The following is a 19,890-nucleotide window of genomic DNA, read 5'->3' on the forward strand; positions in this document are numbered from 1 at the left end:
AATAGAGAAATAAGGAGAAGAGGTTAGTCAAGATAGATTTACTAGTTGTCTACAAATGTTGTAAGGTGTGCTACCTAAGGCTGGGCATGCCCTGAGTTAGGTGGGGGAGTTGTACATGCGCACAGTGTAGTGGTGCAACCTGGGGGGTAATTTGGACTGCATCGAGTTTGGAGGTTGAAAGCTCTCAGGGTCCCGCTGCTGGATGCTCATACCTTCCCATAGTTGAACCTCTATAGCAGGAGGCCCTTTCAAAGTGTTTTGTGAGACTTGATCATTTGGGAGCACCGATGGACAAAATGCAGCTGTAAATTAACACTGAGGGACTGAGAAGAGAGGCCATGCTTCCTCCAACACAATATGATGCGATTACAGCCATGGAGCTGTGCTGACCTCCTCTCTGAATCCAGGTGAAAATCCCGAGCTCTGGCTGGGGAAAAGTATTTATTAGGTGCTAAGTGACAAGTTACTTCTTTAATGGTAAGGCTTTTCCAAAGATGGAAAGAGAAGTATATTTTATTGAACCTTTCAGGTACAGTCTGAAAAATCTGAAAATAAAAGTTCTTGCTTTTTGAGTAACACATTATCTTTCTGGAAAGGATACTGTGAATATAATTCAGTCATGTTCTTTCCTGGCATTGTAGGAAAATTGTTTGATTTTCCTTCTAGTATGCAAGCATAATTCTTTTTTAAAAAAGTGCCTATGAATTACTACTGCAATTTCAATAGCTGTAGCAGATGCATTGCAGCCAAAAATCTATTTGAACTGTTTTTGCTCTTTCTGTAGAGAAGTGTGTGGTGCTGACTTATAGTATATGTTATTAACAAGTTTTAGAAAGTATTGGAAAGATGAACATTGTCATGAAAACTTAATGAGAGAAACGTAATTCTCTGAGAAGCCATCAAATGAAAGTTTGCAATGGGGATGTTGGCTTGGTATCAGAAGAAACTTTTTTAGCAGTGGAAACTTTGGTTGCAGTGAGGTATAACAGGTCTTAGCTGTGTCTCTCATGTCTCTCAAACATAATAACTGAAATCCTAGAATTTGACTCATTCAAGAACTAGAATGGTAATCGTAGGTATATTCTATGGTGCCAGAAAGAATAAGCTTGAACAGCAGACTTATGGCAGTAGATGACACTTCATTACTTTTATTTTCTTCTGATATGAAGTATGCTTGTTTTCATCTCAGATAAACTCATTTTACTGCAGGGAAGGTGATGTTACCTGTTGCAAGAGGCCTTTGGAAGCTGCTGTAAAAATATGTGGGGCTATGTTTAATTTGTGTCTATCTTTAATAGTGAATTTCAGTGAGGGGAAGAGCAGGTAAACACAGAAAGATTGGAGTTCAGTGGCACTCTTTGCAATATGTCTGCACACATTTATTATTACTATCATTATGTCTTTTTCAAAGGTAATTTATATATGGCAATATTTGTTCCCTGCTAGCACTTTATAGAGGATAGCCAAGAGTATAAAGCAGAGTCTAAAGCAGTCTTGTTATGCTATGTAAAAGCAAAGTAACTGTGACAGTGATGTCCTAGCAACGCAGTTGATTCATGGGATATAGATACATGAAAGTTAAGGATCTTGAGCTAATATAACAGTATGTGACAGCCAAAAAAGAGGATTTGCACTGTCTTCTCCAAACTGTGTTGCCCCATCTTCTCTTTCCTAGCCACACTGTTCTGCCACTTGTGTATCTCTCCATGAGCCAGTTCAACTCAGTGGTGTGTCAGAAATCTGAAGCAAAAGAAGTAGTGGATAATTTTCAGCTGGTTTACTGAGTTGCATCTGAAAGAGAAATCCAGACAGCAAAAAGGAAGTCAGGCACTTCTTTGAAAATGGCTACAAATAGCTTTGTTTTAGAAACAAAGATTATTTGCCCCATTTTCCTCCATCTAATCTTGCAGAGTATTAGAACCAGACTTGGATCAGGAAGATGCACGAGAACAACCCTCTAGGTCTTGGTCTCAACAATTCACTCACTCGGTGAGTGTAGGAGCAACTAGTCCTAGGATAGATAACAGTCCCTGTAGTTTGCAGTTTATTTTGATTTTTGTCAGTTATGCTGGTTATACACCTGCGTATTTATCTCTTTAAAGAGCATTGTATTTTGAATAATCTAGAGCTACTTCCTGAGTCACTGTAAGATAATAGCATTAATGGTATATGTTGCTTTCAAAATTAGAGATCTTGGATATGCTATTTTGATGGAAAATCTAGCTTTTTGATGAAGACAGTTTCACTGCAGTGTCAGGGAAAGCTGGTTGCAAATGGTTGAGCTGAAAGTGAATGTTAACTCAAAGATGTTTGTAGAATATCAGAAAAAATGAGGAAGACAAAGGTAACTCGATTTTTTGTAGAAGTCTCAAGAAAGTGATGAAATAAAACAACAGCAGGGAATTTGCCGTTCACAGTCTTCTATTTAGGAAGCAGAGGGAAATCACAGAAACAATAACGTGTAACAGTAAAAAGTTTGGATACTGGAAAATACCTAATTTATTCTGTGTATCTTGTCATCTACCCTTGTCCTGGAGCAGGAAATGTTTTGATGTCTTGCTTCTCCTTTACTCATCAGGAAACAATAAGAAATACCTGCGTCCATCCCTTATACTCTTGCTTTTATACTGCGTTTTATCTATGTTATGATATGACAGGGATTTGTTTCCCACACATCTAAAGGGTGAATACTTTACTGAAGGCAGGCTTAGAAACCTAGGCTTTCCTTCTGTTTTTGCCTAGGCTGTGAAAGGAAAATGTTTGGCATGGCTCCAATTGTGCTAGCTTAATTTGAAGGACCATCTTGTATCACCATGCTCTGAAAATTGCTTTCCATTTATCCATTTCTGGCATGGGTGGCCGGATGGTTGCAGTACAGAGGCAATTAAGCATATTGAGTGAAATCCCAACTTAATTGCATACAATGGTAAAACACCCTTTGATATCAATGGGGCCAAAGTTTCTCATTGCCATCCTCAAAGGTCCCATGTCACAGAAAACAAGGAGAGCTAACCCAAAGTGGCATCAAAGTCTATTTAAGTTTCTCTAAAATGAAAGACTTTTACTTCATTTGGTAATCACAAAGGAATGTGGTTTATAGAGTTATAAATTCAAGATTATAATTTCATAAGCTATTCAACACATTATGTTTAATAATTGTATTACTGTTTTATTTATTAGTTTATATGTTCAAAATAGTGCAAAGGTAAAGACTGCAATTGCATTTTACATAAATGCTTGTTTTTGCAATGAATATTTTTGGATAAGCGAAGAGTAGCAAAGTTACTGAAACAATGGAAAATCTCTTGTCAAACATCTTCTGTTTTGGTTCCATCTATATTTAGGAAGCTCAGTGCTAATGATTCTCCTTTTGTTCTTCTTGCAGCTAATTCCAGCCTTCTTGGAGGTGGAGGAGGTGAGTCTTGCCTTAATGCTCTATTTATTCTTAAATAAGTGTGAAATATATGCTGAACAAATGTAGTGTTTAGTTGGTTATAAAACAGTATGTGATAAGTTCAAAAGATGGAAATGTAAAATTATTAGATGGGCAAACTCACCAGAGTCGATGTTTCATATCACCATGAGGCAGGGTTTGTGATGGCTGCTCAATCCGGTTTCCCTTCTGTATTAGACTAGAGTTGAACTGTATATGAGGCTGACTGAAATATAAAGGAGCTGAACTGCCTTATGTTATGTTGTGTTTAAGTATTTAGGATTTTTAATTTACTTCAAGGGAACCTTGAATGGATGTTAAATAAACAGTTTTAAAAGAAATATTAAAAAATTAAAAAGTCATTTTAGTAAATTAATGAGGCTTTATCTTTGCACCTTTTTTTTTTTTTTTTTTTTTTTTAAAAAACTCAGTTGCTTACCCCATTCTGTTTGCCAGAATACTCAAGCAGATTTACATACAAATCTTTGGTGCATGTAAGATAAGCTACTAACAAGTCTGCTAGTAAGACAGAGATACTCAAGTGCATATAGTGTGTATTGTTTCCAAATATATGGATGCTGTTTTATTTTAGTAGATCGATGCTATTTTGCTTTTTGTAATACTGTAGTACTGTGGCCATAAAAGCTTACAGGAGTGTTAACAATTCAGGAAAAAAAAACCATGAAGAGCTTGATCTCAGTTTTCTGTGACTTCCCCTGCCTCCCAGAGGGAAGTAAAAGAGCTCAGTTCTGGAAATTTCACAGTGCAGGAGCAGTACAGGCAGCAACTAATCTTCCTTCCTGGCTGGAGTTAAAAGGACTTGATGATCAGAGCTTACATATGCAAGAGTAAAGGAAAGGGCTCTGTGAAAAGACAGAAGATTGCTGTTGCTTGTGAGACTTGAGGATAAGTCGTCAAAGCTTTTGTTTTAACAGCCTTAACTGAACAGGCCTCCCTTATTTGTGCTCCATGAAAAGGTGCTTGACAACTGCACCCGGGTGTCTAAATAAAACTGTTCATGTTTCTCAGCTGTGTGTCTGGACACTGAAGTACAGGGAAGCCTTACCTGGTAATCCTGTTGGATTAATCTGTTTCTTCTGATTCGAGTTAGTTGTTTGCAGTATCCCAAATTTTTCTTTGTTTAAAAGATAATCCTTTAAAAGGTAATCCTTTGCTAGCCGTTCATGTTCCTGTGGAGCCGTCCGCTTACCTCCTCTCCAGTGCTTGCTCCCAGCTGGTAACGTCAAAAAAAAAAAAAAAAAAATCGATGCAAATGTTCAAATTCCAATCAGGTTCCCACAGCACTGCTACTGCTGAAAGGATTTGGCTATTGACTTTCTGTGGTATTTATTCAGCTGGACTGTACTTCAAAAGTTGATGTCCATTCCGTGTGGCACTAGATAAAGTGTGGCAGATGGGATGAGCCCACACCACAGGTCAAGTCGGGATTTTTCCTATATTTTATGTGTTAAAACTGGGGGAGTTTCAATTGAGTTAATTTATTGGCAATTAAAAACATCTTGCCCCCCCCCCTCCCCCCGCTTCCTGTTCTCCTGCCCCCCCTCAGGGCAGGCGAAGGTAATGGCAGCACAGAGACTGGGGCACCTTCTCTTCTGCATCTCCCCTTTCTCCTCCTGCCTTGGCGTCTTTGTGGGCTTTTACCACCATTTCTTCAATAACTTTCCTCAGCAGCGTTGGGAAGCTGCTGTGGCAGGTTGAGTTTTGGCGCACAGTGGGTCCCGTAGGGAACCAGCTGCAACTGGCTGTGGGCAGCACAGGGCAGTCCTGACGCCCTGTATTGGTTTTATGTGGCAAGGTTTTGGTAGTGGGGGGGGTTACAGGGGTGGCTTCTGTAAGAAGCTGCTGGAAGCTTCCCCTGTGTTCGAGAGAGAGCGAGCCCATACCAGTCGGCTCTGAGACGGACCCGCCGCCGGCCAAGGCCGAGCCAATCAGTGATAGTGGTAACGCCTCTGTGATAACATTTTTAAGAAGGAAAAAAAGTTGGGAGAGTGAGAAACAGCGGCCGGAGAGAGGAGTGAGAACATGTAAGAGAAACAACCCTGCGGACACCAAGGTCAGTGAAGAAGGAGGGGGAGGAGATGCTCCAGGCGCCGGAGCGAAGATTCCCCTGCAGCCCGTGGTGAAGACCCTGGTGAGGCAGGCTGTCCCCCTGCAGTCCAGGGAGGTCCACGGTGGAGCAGATCTCCACCTGCAGCCTGTGGAGGACCCCACGCCGGAGCAGGTGGGTTCCTGAAGGAGGCTGTGACCCCGTGGGAACCCCGCACTGGAGCAGGTTCCTGGCAGGACCTGCGGATCTGTGGAGAGAGGAGCCCGTGGAGCAGGTTTTCTGGCAGGACTTGTGACCCCGTGGGGGACCCGCGCTGGAGCAGTGTGCTCCTGAAGGACTGCACACCGTGGAAAGGACCCATGCTGGAGCAGTTCGTGAAGAGCTGCAGCCCGTGGGAATGGCCCACGTTGGAGAAGTTCGTGGAGGACTGACCCCGTGGGTGGGACCCCACGCTGGAGCGGGGGAAGAGCGTGATCAGCCCTCACCCTGAGGAGGTGAAGCGGCAGAAAATAATGTGTGATGACCGTAAACCCCATCCCTGTCCCCCTTGTGCCGCTGGGGGGGCTTGGTGGAGAAATCCGGGAGTGAAGTTGTGCCCGGGAAGAAGGGAGGGGTGGTGGGAAGGTGTTCTGAGATTTTGTTTTATTTTCTCATTACCTTACTCTGGCTGATTTGTAATAAATTGAGCTAATTTTCCCTAAGCTGAGTCTGTTTTGCCCGTGACGGTAATTAGTGAATGATCTCTCCTGTCCTTATCTCTACCCGCAAGCTTTTTGTTATATTTTTCTCTCCCCTGTCCAGCTGAGGATGGGGGAGTGATAGAACGGCTTTGGTGGGCACCTGGCGTCCAGCCAGAGTCAACCCATCACACGCCCTCCCACAGAGGAGGTCTCCATGCAGCCCCCCCATGGCCAAAACCCTGTGAAACACAATCCCAGATCCTTTAATCTCCAGTAGACGGATAATAACGTACCCCATGCTTGCGATGCAGGTAAAAGACCAAATTTGACCATTATTTTATGGCTTAGAGTTTGACTGCTGATGGTTGAGGGGCTGCGTTTGTGCTCTGGAGGTGCCACGAGCTGCCTTTGGGTAGGGTGGCTGACGTGTCCTCAGAGTGCAGTCGCTTAGGTTTTCTGAGCCTTTTGAGGAAAAATCCTGAGAATTTCACTGCCAAAGTACTCTACGAGTTTGGGCGGCTGCCATGGGGTGCCTGTGGCTCCGTCCTTGGGTGCATGAGTTGGCTGTGCCCTCTTGGAGAAGCGAAGGGTGCCCAGGGTCTGCAGGCTGGAGCTTGCTCAGGGGAGCACAAGATGGCAGCACCCCTGGCTGGCCCACCTGCCTGCCGCAGGCAGATGAAGCCCGGAGCCCCTACCTCTTGGAAAATTGCTTGCTACTGGCAACATGCATTTCTTTGTAGAAGGGATAGTTTTGTTTCCAGTTGAATGGGTTTGGATTTTAAATTCTGGATATATTTTTCCTTTTTGAAGAAGGAAGTGGTGGCAGTGGTCTGTGTGAAATATTGCTAGTGAATTATTAAAACTTTATTATATACATAAACACCAAAGCCTTCTTTTGATTGCAGATGCTGAATATTTATGATAATGCATAATACCAGTGTAGTTTCTCCAATAATGGGATTCGGATCTCTTCAGTAGCGCTTGTTAATTTAATCTCTCTGTCACTGCTGGGGTTATGAATACGTATCTTAGTTTTACAGAAAATGAAACCTAGAAATTTCTGCTTGTCCAAGCTTGTGCAACAGGTTTTGTGATTTTGAGCTGCTTTTCAATTGTTCTCCGTTTGAAATCTTTCAAGAATTGAACACAAATTAGTTGGAAATAGTTATTTGAACACCCTGATCTAACATTTGCAAATTACTCAATATGTATGTTAGAACCAGCTGCTGGAGGAGAACTGTTGAGGAATCCCAATGGGCAACGTTGTCGGTATACATAGTGCCCTTGGTTTTAAATTTAGGTGCTGGTGGTTTTGGGTGGCTGTTTATCATCCCTGCGTCACCTCAGAACCACATCAGTGCATCTGTGTACTTTGATTTCCCAGAGCTAGAGTAATGATTTGTTCTTGCATTCCCCATTTAAATGCTGTCTATTCATTTTCATGACCATTTAGAATGAAGAGATAAAAGCACAAAAGATACCAGAAACAATTATTCACAGAACTGTTTAATCATAAAATCGAGAAACCCATAATAGGGTCTTAGAAGAATCTTTAGTTAAATATAGATGTTGAAGGTTTCTTTCTGTTTTTCACATAACTCTGAAGTTTCCAGGATTTTGTTATGAGTTTGGTGGGTGAGCCTTTTTTCTTTTTCATTCGATACTGGTTTTAATAATTGATTTTTAATTAGGAGGCATATTTCACTTTCAGGTCTAGATTTATCACACATTCAGCATCTCACTGCTGCTATTAACTTGCATAGAGCATTATGACTTATTTGTGCATCGTGTATTATTTGTCCCATTATGTTCAACAGTGCAAAGGTGAAAATTATTAAGAAAATTACCTGCATTTGGAGGGAGTGAGGAAAAAACATTTGATATTTTGAGAAAAAGTGACCCCTTTTAAAAATGTATCATGAAGTTTTGGCTGTTGAGAAATGGAAATGCCCTCTTTTTCTTGGCAATGTTTTTCTTTACATTCTTTAACAGCTGTGTAAAGGAATGAAAGTTTGTGGTTTCATGCACTTTGTTAAAGCAAAGTGAGTAAGAGCTGAGACTTCTGCTCCCCCTTAGGGTTTTGGATAGTCTGTAGGGTTTTTTAGGGTTTTGTGCCCCACTGTCCCCACTTAGTTTTCAGTTATTTTCCTTGGGGTTCATTTTTCCTTTACTTCATTTGCTGACTGCAATCAAGTTCCTGTTGCATGCTGATTTCTGGCTTGGCTTGCTTTCTTTAACCTTAAATTGAGGGTGTATTTAAAATAGCAAACTAGGGATTTTTTTTTTTTTCCTCATAAGATTTTGTTGCCTATGCTAGAGTTGAGGAAGGAGACATCATCATTTAGTGTGTACTGTTATGAACATAATTTTTGTCAGCTGTGTATTTGAAAACTGTAATTTTGTCTTTAAAAACTCTGAGAGGAGACAGGTTATATTCGCAGTCTTTTGGAAGCATTGTTTGGACCCAGTTTAAGTTGGTTGCCCCAAAAGATCTGTTTGCTTTTCTGTTTCTCTCCATGTCCCTCTTTTTTGGCCACTGTAACTATGTCTTTTCTAGGGCTTTTGCTGGCATGGAAAAAATTAATTCCTATATAGCCATAAGTATGTTAGCATATCTTAAATGTAGACCAGACCTACCTCTTCAGTCTGCCAAAATACGGTTTGTAAGCATGTCATTTTAAGCAACTGTTACAGCATGGGAAGCTTGTATTGTGTTCATGATCACAGCAGGGAACTCGGTTTCTCTGTACATTATCGGGTAGACTCCATTTTGAAAGTGGGATTTGCTTGCCTTCTTTGTTCGCCTTTATATCTGTGTTAGATTATAATAGTGGCAAAAAAAAGTGTTTTCTCCTGCTACAAAGAAATTACCACAGGCTGACTTCTATCCTGGAAAACAGGTTTATCAGGAGGGAAATGAGCTATTCAATGACTGGAGTCTTTTGCTGAGCCTAAGCACAAAATCACATGGTGCAGGAGATGGACTTTGTGCAGGGGTCAGTATGCCACTTCAAAATGCGAGCAGCTTATGCTAGTCTATGTGCAAGCATCTAGTGCCATGTCAGCCCAATAGGCTTTCTGAGATAGAGACATGGATCTGGCAGATAGGACCCAGGGTTGGGTGGGGTTGAATGTCACTTTGTCTGGGGCAGCTGAAGTACCAGCAGGTACCAGTGTTCCAGCATCTGGGTGTTACCACTTGGGTCCAAAACAATGGTGGAGTTTGTCTTCAAACATGGGTATAGCAGGTCTGTAGCACAATCATCATGACTGCTGCTAATGCTATAGAAATAGACTATAACTGCTGGTAGAGTGCTGCTGCAAAGTCACTGGCGTTTGCCAGCCACCCTGTCTGTTTGTCACATAATTGCAGGCTAATGAGTTCAAAAAGCCAGTAATTATCTAGTCAGTAGTGGCAGAAAGGAATGGCTGACACAAATATCTTTTCTTGACATCCCTCCCCTTGGCCAGGGATAAAGTTTTTATTCTCACAGCTGTGACTTAGTTACACTACTAACCATTTCCAGCCATCTTCTGATAGTTAAATCTCTACCAAAAAAAAGGAGGTTTTTCACTGTCTGAATAGTAACTTGACATCAACTTACATGGCAAATGAATATTCATGACACTGAGAAGTGAAAGTTGTACAAGAGAAAATTGGAGACAAGTATGAGACAACTTGTAGAGCACCCCATAGCAGTGTAAAAGGAGAATAAATATTAGACTGGCCCTATGCTAGCCCATTCAAAATGTGTAACAGGAAGAAGACAAGCCTGTTTTATCCTGAACCAGGATGAGATGCTCTCTGTTTTGGATTTCACAGGGCTTGGGCTTAATATTTACATAATTTAAATGCAAGTGAAGCAAGGGTTTAAATCCAAAGTTCAAATTTGTGCACGACGTGTGCATAAGATGAATGCATCCCTTGAGAGAAGAAAGAGTTTGGGAACGGAGCACTGACAGGATTCTTTCATCGAGAAAATAAGCATTATTATTTTGTATTTTTTTATGTCGGTCTGTTGGCATTTTCTTGTATCATGTCAGATACGTCTGTTAGATTGGGGTGTGCTTGCAACAAATGGCTTCATGGAACAAATGTGCTTCATCTGGGATTTCAGCTAGCTTCAAAAGCTTTCAGTTGCTTTGTACACTGAGTCATCATATCTTAGGTATTTAGATAATAGCTATGAAGGTACAAAGATTTTCCTAGCGAATAATGATCATGTAGACGAACTGATAATTTAAAGCAAATGGCCGTTAGCCTTTGTTGTTAATTAATCCCTTTCTGCTAGAAGATTGCTGCTGCAATTCTGTAGGGTTGTTAAAGTGTTTTATCTCTTTTTACTGTTTGCATGCTATTCTTTTTCTTCTCTGTAAATAGAGTGGGTTTGAGAGGGCTGTATCCACCAGTTCCCCCACTGTGACAGTACATCAGCCAATTAAAATTTTAATATTTATGCATTTATGTATTTCTTTCTGTACAGCTGTAATACTAGTTCCATTGGTAGCCCAGTAGCTCAGGGTAGACTGTAACCCTTTCAAGGTGTTTGGTTCAGCCCAAAGTCTTGTTATTATTTATGAGCTTTTTGGTGGATCAGATCAAAGGAAATAGATTTCACTGTAATTAACCGCTTTTGTAGAATTTATTCAAACTTCCTATGTAAGCAAAATATTTCTTTACAGGTCAGTTATTCTTGAAATGTTTTTTCTTTCTTTCTTCAATCTGTGTATGTATGTTTACTTTCTGCCTTCTGTTATTGCAATGGATATTTCCATGTTTTAGTTCAGCTTTAATTAAAATTAGTGGGTTTTCTCATTTTGTAGTGCATCTAGAGATATAATGATGATAGCTCTATAAATAAATAAGCATAGTTTATTTCAAAGGACCCTTAACCCATACTGCCATGACTGTATTTAAAATGTGTGCTCTAGTCTAGTTTCTTTTTTTGGTGGTGTTGTTTTTGTTTAAATATGATATGTATTTTGCTCTTTGGGTATATAGGGTGCTAGCTTCATTTCTCCAGTCATTTTATACATTCTTATAGTTATGGGTAATAATTATAAACAGGAAGTCTCTGGATTGATTTTAAGTATTTCTTAGTTGTTGCTTAATTGTATCCTGTTAATTATACTTTCCCAGCAGTTACTTAAAAAAGGAAAAAATTATGGTTTGCTATTTACAGGAACTGATACAGGTATGTGATCAGGTGTTAAGTTTTAAATGTGTGTGTATAGTTGTTGATGCTCATAAATGACTTTCTGTAACAATGACTTTTTAAAAATACATGGTCAGCCTTTGATTCTTTAAAGTGGTGCTCCTATTCCAGCCAGTGGTATAGGAACATGACTGTATGTTTCGGTTGTGAAAATGACCTAAAATCTAGTGTGTCCAGGCATACTTACTCACTGCTGTCCTCAGCCATTTAATGTTGCTGCTGTGTTGACTTAATTAGTCATTAAAAGGTGATGTTTTATTTTTCAGTCATCAGTTAGTGAGTGCTGAGTCCACAACACTCTGAGCTCCCTTGTGAGGCCTTTTTCTTACTCAGACTGTCACACTGACTCTCCTCATTTTGTTTAATTTCGTTATGAGGTAATTACAGTGTTATATACCCACAACTAAAAAATGAACATACACAGTTTCTGCCATATATATATGGCTTTCATATATATATACTTACATATATGCATGTCACTATGTATTTGTGACTGAATCTTGCAGTCGTGTCAGAAAGTCAGACTTAGCGTGCGTGTGTGTGTGTGCGCACACATGCGCATGTGTATAAATAAAAATATGGCATTAGTTTTGTTAGACTGGGAAAGACCTTGTAGCGTTCGCTACATATCAAGGTGCCATGCTTAGATCACTGGTCAGCCCGGACCAGGGAAAGAGACAGATAACACACACAGTGTGAGCGCCAACTTCCCCCTTTTATTGCGCAGTTAATTCCTTTTATACTAACAAGGGGAGGTGGGGTTACAGGTACATCACAAGGCTGCGACTAACCCTCTAACTTTCCGTGACATCGCAAGATCTTCCGAACTCCGAACCCTACATCTCTCCCCTCCCCATGATGAGTTGGCTTCTATTGTTATGAACAATTTCACACAAAGAAATAACTATATAAAATGCCATGAGTAGAAACATATCTCTACAACTACTTTAAAACACTCTATCTTAAACACCCGTAAATGTCCCATTTACCCTGCAGAGCAAAGAGGTCCTTTATAGAAATTCACACAAGAGGTAGATTGAAAGTTAAGACTTGGAAAGAGTTACTTCTATTACTCTATAAGGCCTATCGTTGGTGCGCTGATGTTAAGGCATAATGTCTGAGGCACCTAGATTCCTGGCCGCGAGCTCCAACAGTCAGATCCCATAAAGGCATGTATTGATGGACTCTGAGAAGGATGTCATCTGGATACCCAAGGTGTCACAAGCCAGGACAGGATGACAGCCATCTGTAAGAAAACTCAAACACTACGAGGTTAAGGCAGGACAAATCATACGACTAGGAACCCATTTCAGTAGCCCTTCAGGTGTTTGTACACAGGCATACCCTCGCTCATGCTATGTTTAATCAAAGTATGCTTAACACACTTTTTACCTAAAGCAAGTTCTACATACACTTACTGGCTTTATCAATAAGTGGATTCCGCACTGACTCACAGCATTCTTTAAGTTCTCAAGGACTTTCCAGTGAAACGCCTCCTTTTTTTTTTTTTTTTTTTTTTTTTACTCCTCTCCAATGCCTCTCCCTCTCGTCTGCAGAGGCTATTGCGCCGCAGGCAATGGCTCAGCCACCACAGGCTCAGCAGCCACAGGCAAAGGTTCAGCTGCCACAGGCTCAACAGGCAAAGGCCCAGCAGGCAAAGGCACAGCCTGCACAGGCTCGGCAGGCAAAAACTCAGCCTGCTCTCCCGGCAAAGGTGCCTGATTTCCCTCGCCAGGGGGTGGTTCCCCCTCTACCACAGTTTTTAACCCTCGCAGCTTCCCGATTTCCCCCTCCGAGGGTGTTCTTTCCTCCCATTCCTTCACCTGATGGTATAAATCTCCCTTAACATCCCTGCCTGGAACCCAGTCCAGGAGGCACTCCTCCAAGTCCTTCCGAACCAGCCGCCGCAACCCCCCCCCGGACACTGCGGGGGGGGCTCGTCCGTCCCCGCTGGTACCGTCTCTATCGGAAAAACCCCCATCTCTGCCGCACCCTCCGTGCCCACACTCTCGGTCAGAGACGGCCCGCTCTGTGAGCCCCGCTCCACAGCCGCCCACCCCGCCTGAGCATGACTCCCTGTCCCGGGGCACTGCCTCCCGCTGTTCCTGAGGCGGCGCTTCATCCGCAAACAAAGCAGCTCGCGCCGCCGACCAGCACTCCCCAGCCTTCCGTCCTGCCGGAACTACCCCCCTCACACACACTTTTCCCCAACTTTGCAATCGTTCAGAAACTCCGCGCTCACCTGCGAGCGCCGACTGGAGCAACAGCTCCCGAATCTCTCCCCAATTTGGGGGACTTAATACTTCTGTGGGAGAACTCATCCCTCCCCGGCGCCACATCCATAGGATGCATTCGCCGCTGGGGCCCCTCCTAATCGTTCCGCGGGCACCCACCTCATTAGCCAACTCTTTCAACACCTTAATCACTTGCGCAAGTTCCATCGTCGCCTAGGCAACCGATCACGTCGGGGTCACCATTATGTAGCGTTCGCTACATATCAAGGTGCCACGCTTAGATCACTGGTCGGCCCGGACCAGGGAAAGACAGATAACACACACAGTGTGAGCGCCAACTTCCCCCTTTTATTGCGCAGTTAATTCCTTTTATACTAACAAGGGGAGGTGGGGTTACAGGTACATCACAAGGCTGCGACTAACCCTCTAACTTTCCGTGACAACGCGAGATCTTCCGAACGCCGAACCCTACAGACCTTTGGTTCATGGTCATTGAAAATTTAAGGTGGTCTTGATAAAAATCCAAGCCGAAAAGGCAGGCAGTTATGTAAGGGATGTATTTCTTTTTTTGTTTCATGTTATGGGACAGAGCTGCAAATGAGGATTAGAGATCACAAACCTTCCCTAATCCACAGATACCACATTATGTGTAAGGCAATTCACAGTATGTTTGTTACGTGAATTGGACATAAGCTCAAAATATGTTAAACACTCTTTCCACATATAGACAAATACATATATGTCTCGCATGTATGTCTTGTATGCAGAAAATACAATTATTTTTTCATTTACCAAGGTGCTGCTCGAGCATCTTAGGATACTTCGTTGAGACTCTCCCCCTGTAGTTGAGGGTGAAGAGCACAGCTCCCAGGGTGAAAGTAGAGTCTGGGAGTGCAGGAAGCGACAAGTTGTGACTGTGTGATACAATGAGAATACAGTAGGTCAGACATTTGAGTCTATATATGTGCCTGTCTATAGAAGACAGTTTTTAAAATTAAGCATTTGATTGATTTTCTTTAAAGAAAAAATCTGTAAATTGGGACACCTGTCAAAGTTGTTCAGTTTCACACCTAACAATCTTGACAGTGTTCCTTTTGCTGAGGTAAGAATGAAGCGAGCACTGCAGTAAAGACTTGTTTTGTTAGACTCAAGCAGGGGTGGTGGTGTTTTTAAATCTGTTTTTCAGATTTAAGGTCTACAGCTATTTTCCTGGTCCTGTAACAGAAGTACTGACTACTCAGTAGGAGAAAAACGTAAAATGCAATTTAAAACATTTAAAAAAACCACATTTATTTATTTTTACAGCTGATATTAAAAGAAATAGAACAAATGAAATAAAGGAGTGATGGAGGTACTTGACTTACAGACATAGAGGCACTTTCGAATATCAGCCCATGTATTGAAGTTTTCATGCTGGTATACTTAAATACAAAACAAAGACCTTAATCAGTAGAGAGCTCCTTAAAAGTATCTTTAAGCCTCAAGCTCATTACCTTCTACATCAAGTGTGTATACAGGTGTGAGCAGCAAGGCACGGAAAAATGGCATAGAAAATTGGCAACAACTATTTGCTGATCCTTGTTGCTTATTCTTTTTAAAATGTGTACGTGTCCAATAAAATGAAAATATGGGCATTGCATAGCACTAGCACCTCCCCAGAAGGAGGGAGAAGATAGCCCTAACTATGTCTCCCTGATGTGCTGGGGCATGAAAAGTCACATTCCCCAAAGGTCAGAGATCGGAGGTTGTCATTGTCCTTAATGCCCCACCTCCCATAATGGAAAAAAATTACAATAGTTCCTTCTTGTTATTTCTAATGAAATCAATTACTTCTTAGTCACTATATTTTCAAAGAAAATCTTGAATAAAACTCAGGATTAAACTATAGAGGCAAGCAAAAACCAAGTTTCGAAATTAATGATATTATAGGAAGAGTTTACAATTCTCTTCTTGCCACAAAGAATGAAGGATTATGAAATCAGGTCTGCATTCACCTCTCACCTTCTATATCAAATTTTCTGCTCTTTCCACAGAGCTTCACTGCTCATTTATGAGTCGCTCTTTGCTGATCACATTTTTCCAAAGTTCCTTTGTTCTGTGCAAGATGCTTACAGATTATAGCATGCAGCTTTTCAAAAGCTGAGAAAATCTCCAGCAGAATAGCTGGCAAGATGGTTGAGTCTTGGAAAGAACTGTCCTTTGTTTTCTATGTGCCTATCTTCCTTCCAGTTTTGAGAACCCTCTATCAAACAGACAGTGTAAAGTGGAATGAACTTTCGGCATAATAAAAAAAAAAGAAATGTGGTGATTGCTAATGAAGGATTAAAACTCTTACATAGGTAGAACTGATTTTTAAGAGACATTAGCGGAAAACCTACATGTATAAGCCTGTCTCTGCAGTTGCTCCTCTTTTCTAACTGATAAAATTGGATGGTAATGCGGCTTCCAGTTGCTGATTTTCATTCTAATGTCATACGGCAAGCTCCAAAGTAGACAGCTCCCATGATTTAAGAAACAAATAAAAAAGCTCCCTGCCCTCTCTGGGGCTTCAAGTTTAGCCTGAATGATTTTGTACATTCAATTTAGACTTTATTTTTAAAATCAGTTGTTGTGGGGGAACAGTAAACTGAGGTGTGAAGTAATCAGGGACAGGAACTGCTGAAGAAGGCTTTGATATGAAAGAAAACACATGATGAACCTCATCCGTATGAGCATTATTATCACAGAATCTAAATGCTCCACAGACCTTTGGTGCATTTATCCTAATTGCTCTGTAAACAGAGAAGTAATGTTTTCTCCATTTTACAATTGGGAAAATGAGACAAGGAAACCGTATGTTTTGCAAAAGGTTCAAATAGAAAAGAGGTCTCTGAAGGCAAAGCGTAACTCACTGGGGTTTCATAATGCCTATATCAATTTTGCAAATAGGAATTTTGATTCCTATTTGGAAGGAAGAGGAATTTTAATTTTACTACCAGTTTCATGGGTAGAAACAGGATGATATTTGGAAAAAGAGAAAACATACTCTACTGAGAGCAACTTTCTGACAATTAGACCTTAATTGGTTATACAGCAGATTCTCTAAATGAATGGCAGAAGGACCACCAACTGGAAATAAGGTACTGCTAGATAACCATTTTTACGCTAATGGAGATAAGATTTGAATATAGGAAAAATGTGATGTATTTGAGGCTACCACCATTAATAATTATAAATATACAACAATTCACTCTTCTTATTTGGGACTTTTCTATATTAAGTTAGAGAAGGGCTGTTTACTTTTAATTTGTATTTGTATGGTGCTAATAACAAAGCATTTTAAAATCTTTGATGATGAAAAGAGATTCTTCTAGATTAAGAAAGTATCAAATTTTATTATTGACCAAATCCAGCCTCTTCCAACAGCAGAAGAATTTCAATGATACTCCCATTAAAAATGCTGCCTTATAAATATGTGTAAAACAGTTGGTTTTTTTTCTTTACAAAGTTGCCTTATTTACATCTTTTTCCTTGTTCTTATGTAAATGCCTTGTAATATGTAGGGTTTATAATTCAAGGGTTTTTTTTTTTAAAGCTAATTTATCTTTTTAAAATTCAAAATCATATTTTTGCCATTTGGACTGACAGATCTGTAGTGTTGTAGTTTTGGCTACATATACAGTAGCAAAGAACAAAATATTTTTTGTCACCCTTCTGTTACAGTTCAGTCTGTTCCTTTTACATTATCAGCTTGTTTCTCTGGGCTTCACAGAGGCATCTGTTTTAATTTTTATTGGGGAGGGCTGCAACTTAGCAAACTCATGTAAGCTTCACAAATCATTTACAAATGTGGATGATTATATCAACTATGTCTTGGCTGGGTGATCTATGAATGTATTATATGCACACAATGTTAAAAGAATGCTATTAAGGTGCAAAACCAAGTACTTAAAGTTAGGAAGTGCCAAAATTCAAGTTACCTTCAGGCTCACAGTCTCTATGCATGTATGTCTTATGATATTGCTTCTAACTGTACAATTGCACTGTTTCTCCAGCTGGAACCTCATCTCAGTCATCCTCTTTGTTCAAAGCAAACCCATGTTTTACTTTTTGTGTACTTAAACTCTGGTCTGCAAACCAGTATTTTTTACGGTACTATCAGTTTGGTATATGATTTCATAAGTAAATTAAATATTTCATAGGTAATTTATTTGTCTTCCCCAAAACAATGGTGTTATCTTCACCAAAAGAAAAGAAAAAAAAAGAAGAGATTAAGGTCAGAATTCTAATTTTAAGGCCTAAGCTATGCAACAGGGGACTAATTTCTGTAAAGAAATGGAAGTCCTTACATTTCAAAAAGTAGATCTGGTAAATTCCAAGCGATTCTGCAAACTGGAACTTGCATATCAACTCCAGATGTAATGCAGTATTGTAAGTTGTCAGACTGAAATTCACCCTGGGATTCCCACCTTCATATCTACTTCTTGTTCCCAGTCCCACTACCTGCATTTTACAGTTTACTTCTCCCTTAAAGATATCGATTCAAAAATCTGCTGGCCTAAATTTGCATATTAAAGAGGGAATGGTTTTAGGGAGGGTTTTTACTCAGTTTCAGACTGTGGTCTTAAAAAGGTTTGCTTTGATGTGATTAAGGAGCAGAGAGCTGATTGAGAGAGGAGTGATGGGTGTGGAAACACACGCAAAGGGGAAGAGATGAGTGGTAACTTCCTCTGCTGCTGGGCAGATTGTAATCTGAGACCCTGTTCTCAAACATTTGGGGTGCAAGGAGTGAGTGTCCCCTTTCTAACTTTTTGCCTTAATGTCACTTCTGAAAATTAGTCTCTGTGTCTAGCCAGTCATGGTTTTTCCCTGCTCCTGGCTCACTGTCTGATTTCTTTATTGGGAAATGATTTAGTTTTAGTCCCAGGCCAATTTCCCAGATTCTCTGTCTTTGAATTCACGTGCCTGTGCCCTTTCATTGCTAGCTTCACTCTTATACCATATCCTAATCACAGGTTTAGTCACCAGTCCCTGTTATCTTGAATCATGCCATCTGCCCCTCAATGCAGGTAGTGCCCTGTCTCCTTCCTTTCACCAGTTTGTACTGGGATAAAGGTAAAAGTGTTCTGAACAGGCAGTAATTTGTCGAGTCAAATGAATTCATTACTCAGGAAAATGAAAGAGAACTGCCAATTTCAGAGTTTCTGTAAGTGAAGAAAAAAGTTTATGAAAGCCTGCAGTTACAGTTGTCATCTTTGTTTATCTTTTAATCACAAATTTGATTTAAAATGGTTAGCCCAACCACAGTGGTCACCCCGTCTGCTGTGCCACTGCTCTTAGGAATGAAGGAAGTATTGTCGGTGTAAAAGGATAAAACCCCTGGTGTTAGTACCTTCTTTGTATTTCTTCACCCTTGATGATTGGACAATAATTTCTCCACAGGGATTATTTGTTCAAGGGTGGGGCTTCTCTTCAATCCAGAAATAACCCAGCTGCGGTGGAATTTGGTCTCCTCTCTGGATTTACAAGCAATTAGCACTTCAGCCAGGACTGCCTGTTTTCCCAGAGAACAAAAGATTCAGCAGAAAGCTTTTCCCTTGAAATGACAGCTGGACAAAGAATTGGCAGATTTATCGGGCAATTATTTCAAGTCACTTTTTACAGAGAAGAAAAGTAGCTTGACCTCACCATAGACTGAGATGACACCTCTTACATGTATAAGTTTATATGTAGATAACTAGTGGAACGTGTGTCAAAATCCTGAATCTTCTTAATAACACTGGCTACAGATAACAGTTGTATGTGAGTTTTGGAGGAAATTTGCTCTGATGACAGGTCAGTTTTTCATCAGGAGCTGGAAAATTGCAAACATATGATTATTCAAATAAGATGATATCTGCAAATAGGATATACTAAGCAAATGCTATAAAGTTCATAGGTGATATTATTAACAACTCCCTTGAGAGTTGATTCAGCAGGAGCAGTTGAATTTTTTTAAACATAGAATATGTGGATGTTTAGAGGAAATTGTTTCATTATAAAGGAAAAAAGTACCAATGCACATCAAATATTAAATAGGATTCTCTCTTTTTCAAAATTAATTTCCAGATTTGATGCTATAAAATTTTAACAGTTGTGGGAGAGCTCCCAGAAGACCCTTCATTATGTCTCATTATTAGAGTATACGTGAGGCCATAGTACCCTTGGTTGCCGTAGTTCCTTATTTAATCAAGAAAAATATGTTTCATGGCTGCACAGCTGGGTAACCTTTATGTATCTA

At 40.5% G+C, this 19,890-nt stretch overlaps 1 protein-coding gene across 4 annotated transcripts in view; it reads left to right on the forward strand.

Annotated features, from left to right (window-relative positions):
* Positions 1-19,890, forward strand: part of MACROD2 (mono-ADP ribosylhydrolase 2) — a 910,189-nt gene that overhangs the window by 189,311 nt on the left and 700,988 nt on the right. For all 4 annotated transcript variants that reach the window (XM_075035490.1, XM_075035491.1, XM_075035492.1 and 1 more), the window contains exon 4: positions 3,386-3,415. In XM_075035490.1, the coding sequence (XP_074891591.1) occupies positions 3,386-3,415 (30 nt within the window). The remainder of the gene's footprint in view (positions 1-3,385; positions 3,416-19,890) is intronic.

Source organism: Buteo buteo, chromosome 9, assembly GCF_964188355.1.
Source record: "Buteo buteo chromosome 9, bButBut1.hap1.1, whole genome shotgun sequence".
NCBI lineage: Eukaryota > Metazoa > Chordata > Aves > Accipitriformes > Accipitridae > Buteo > Buteo buteo.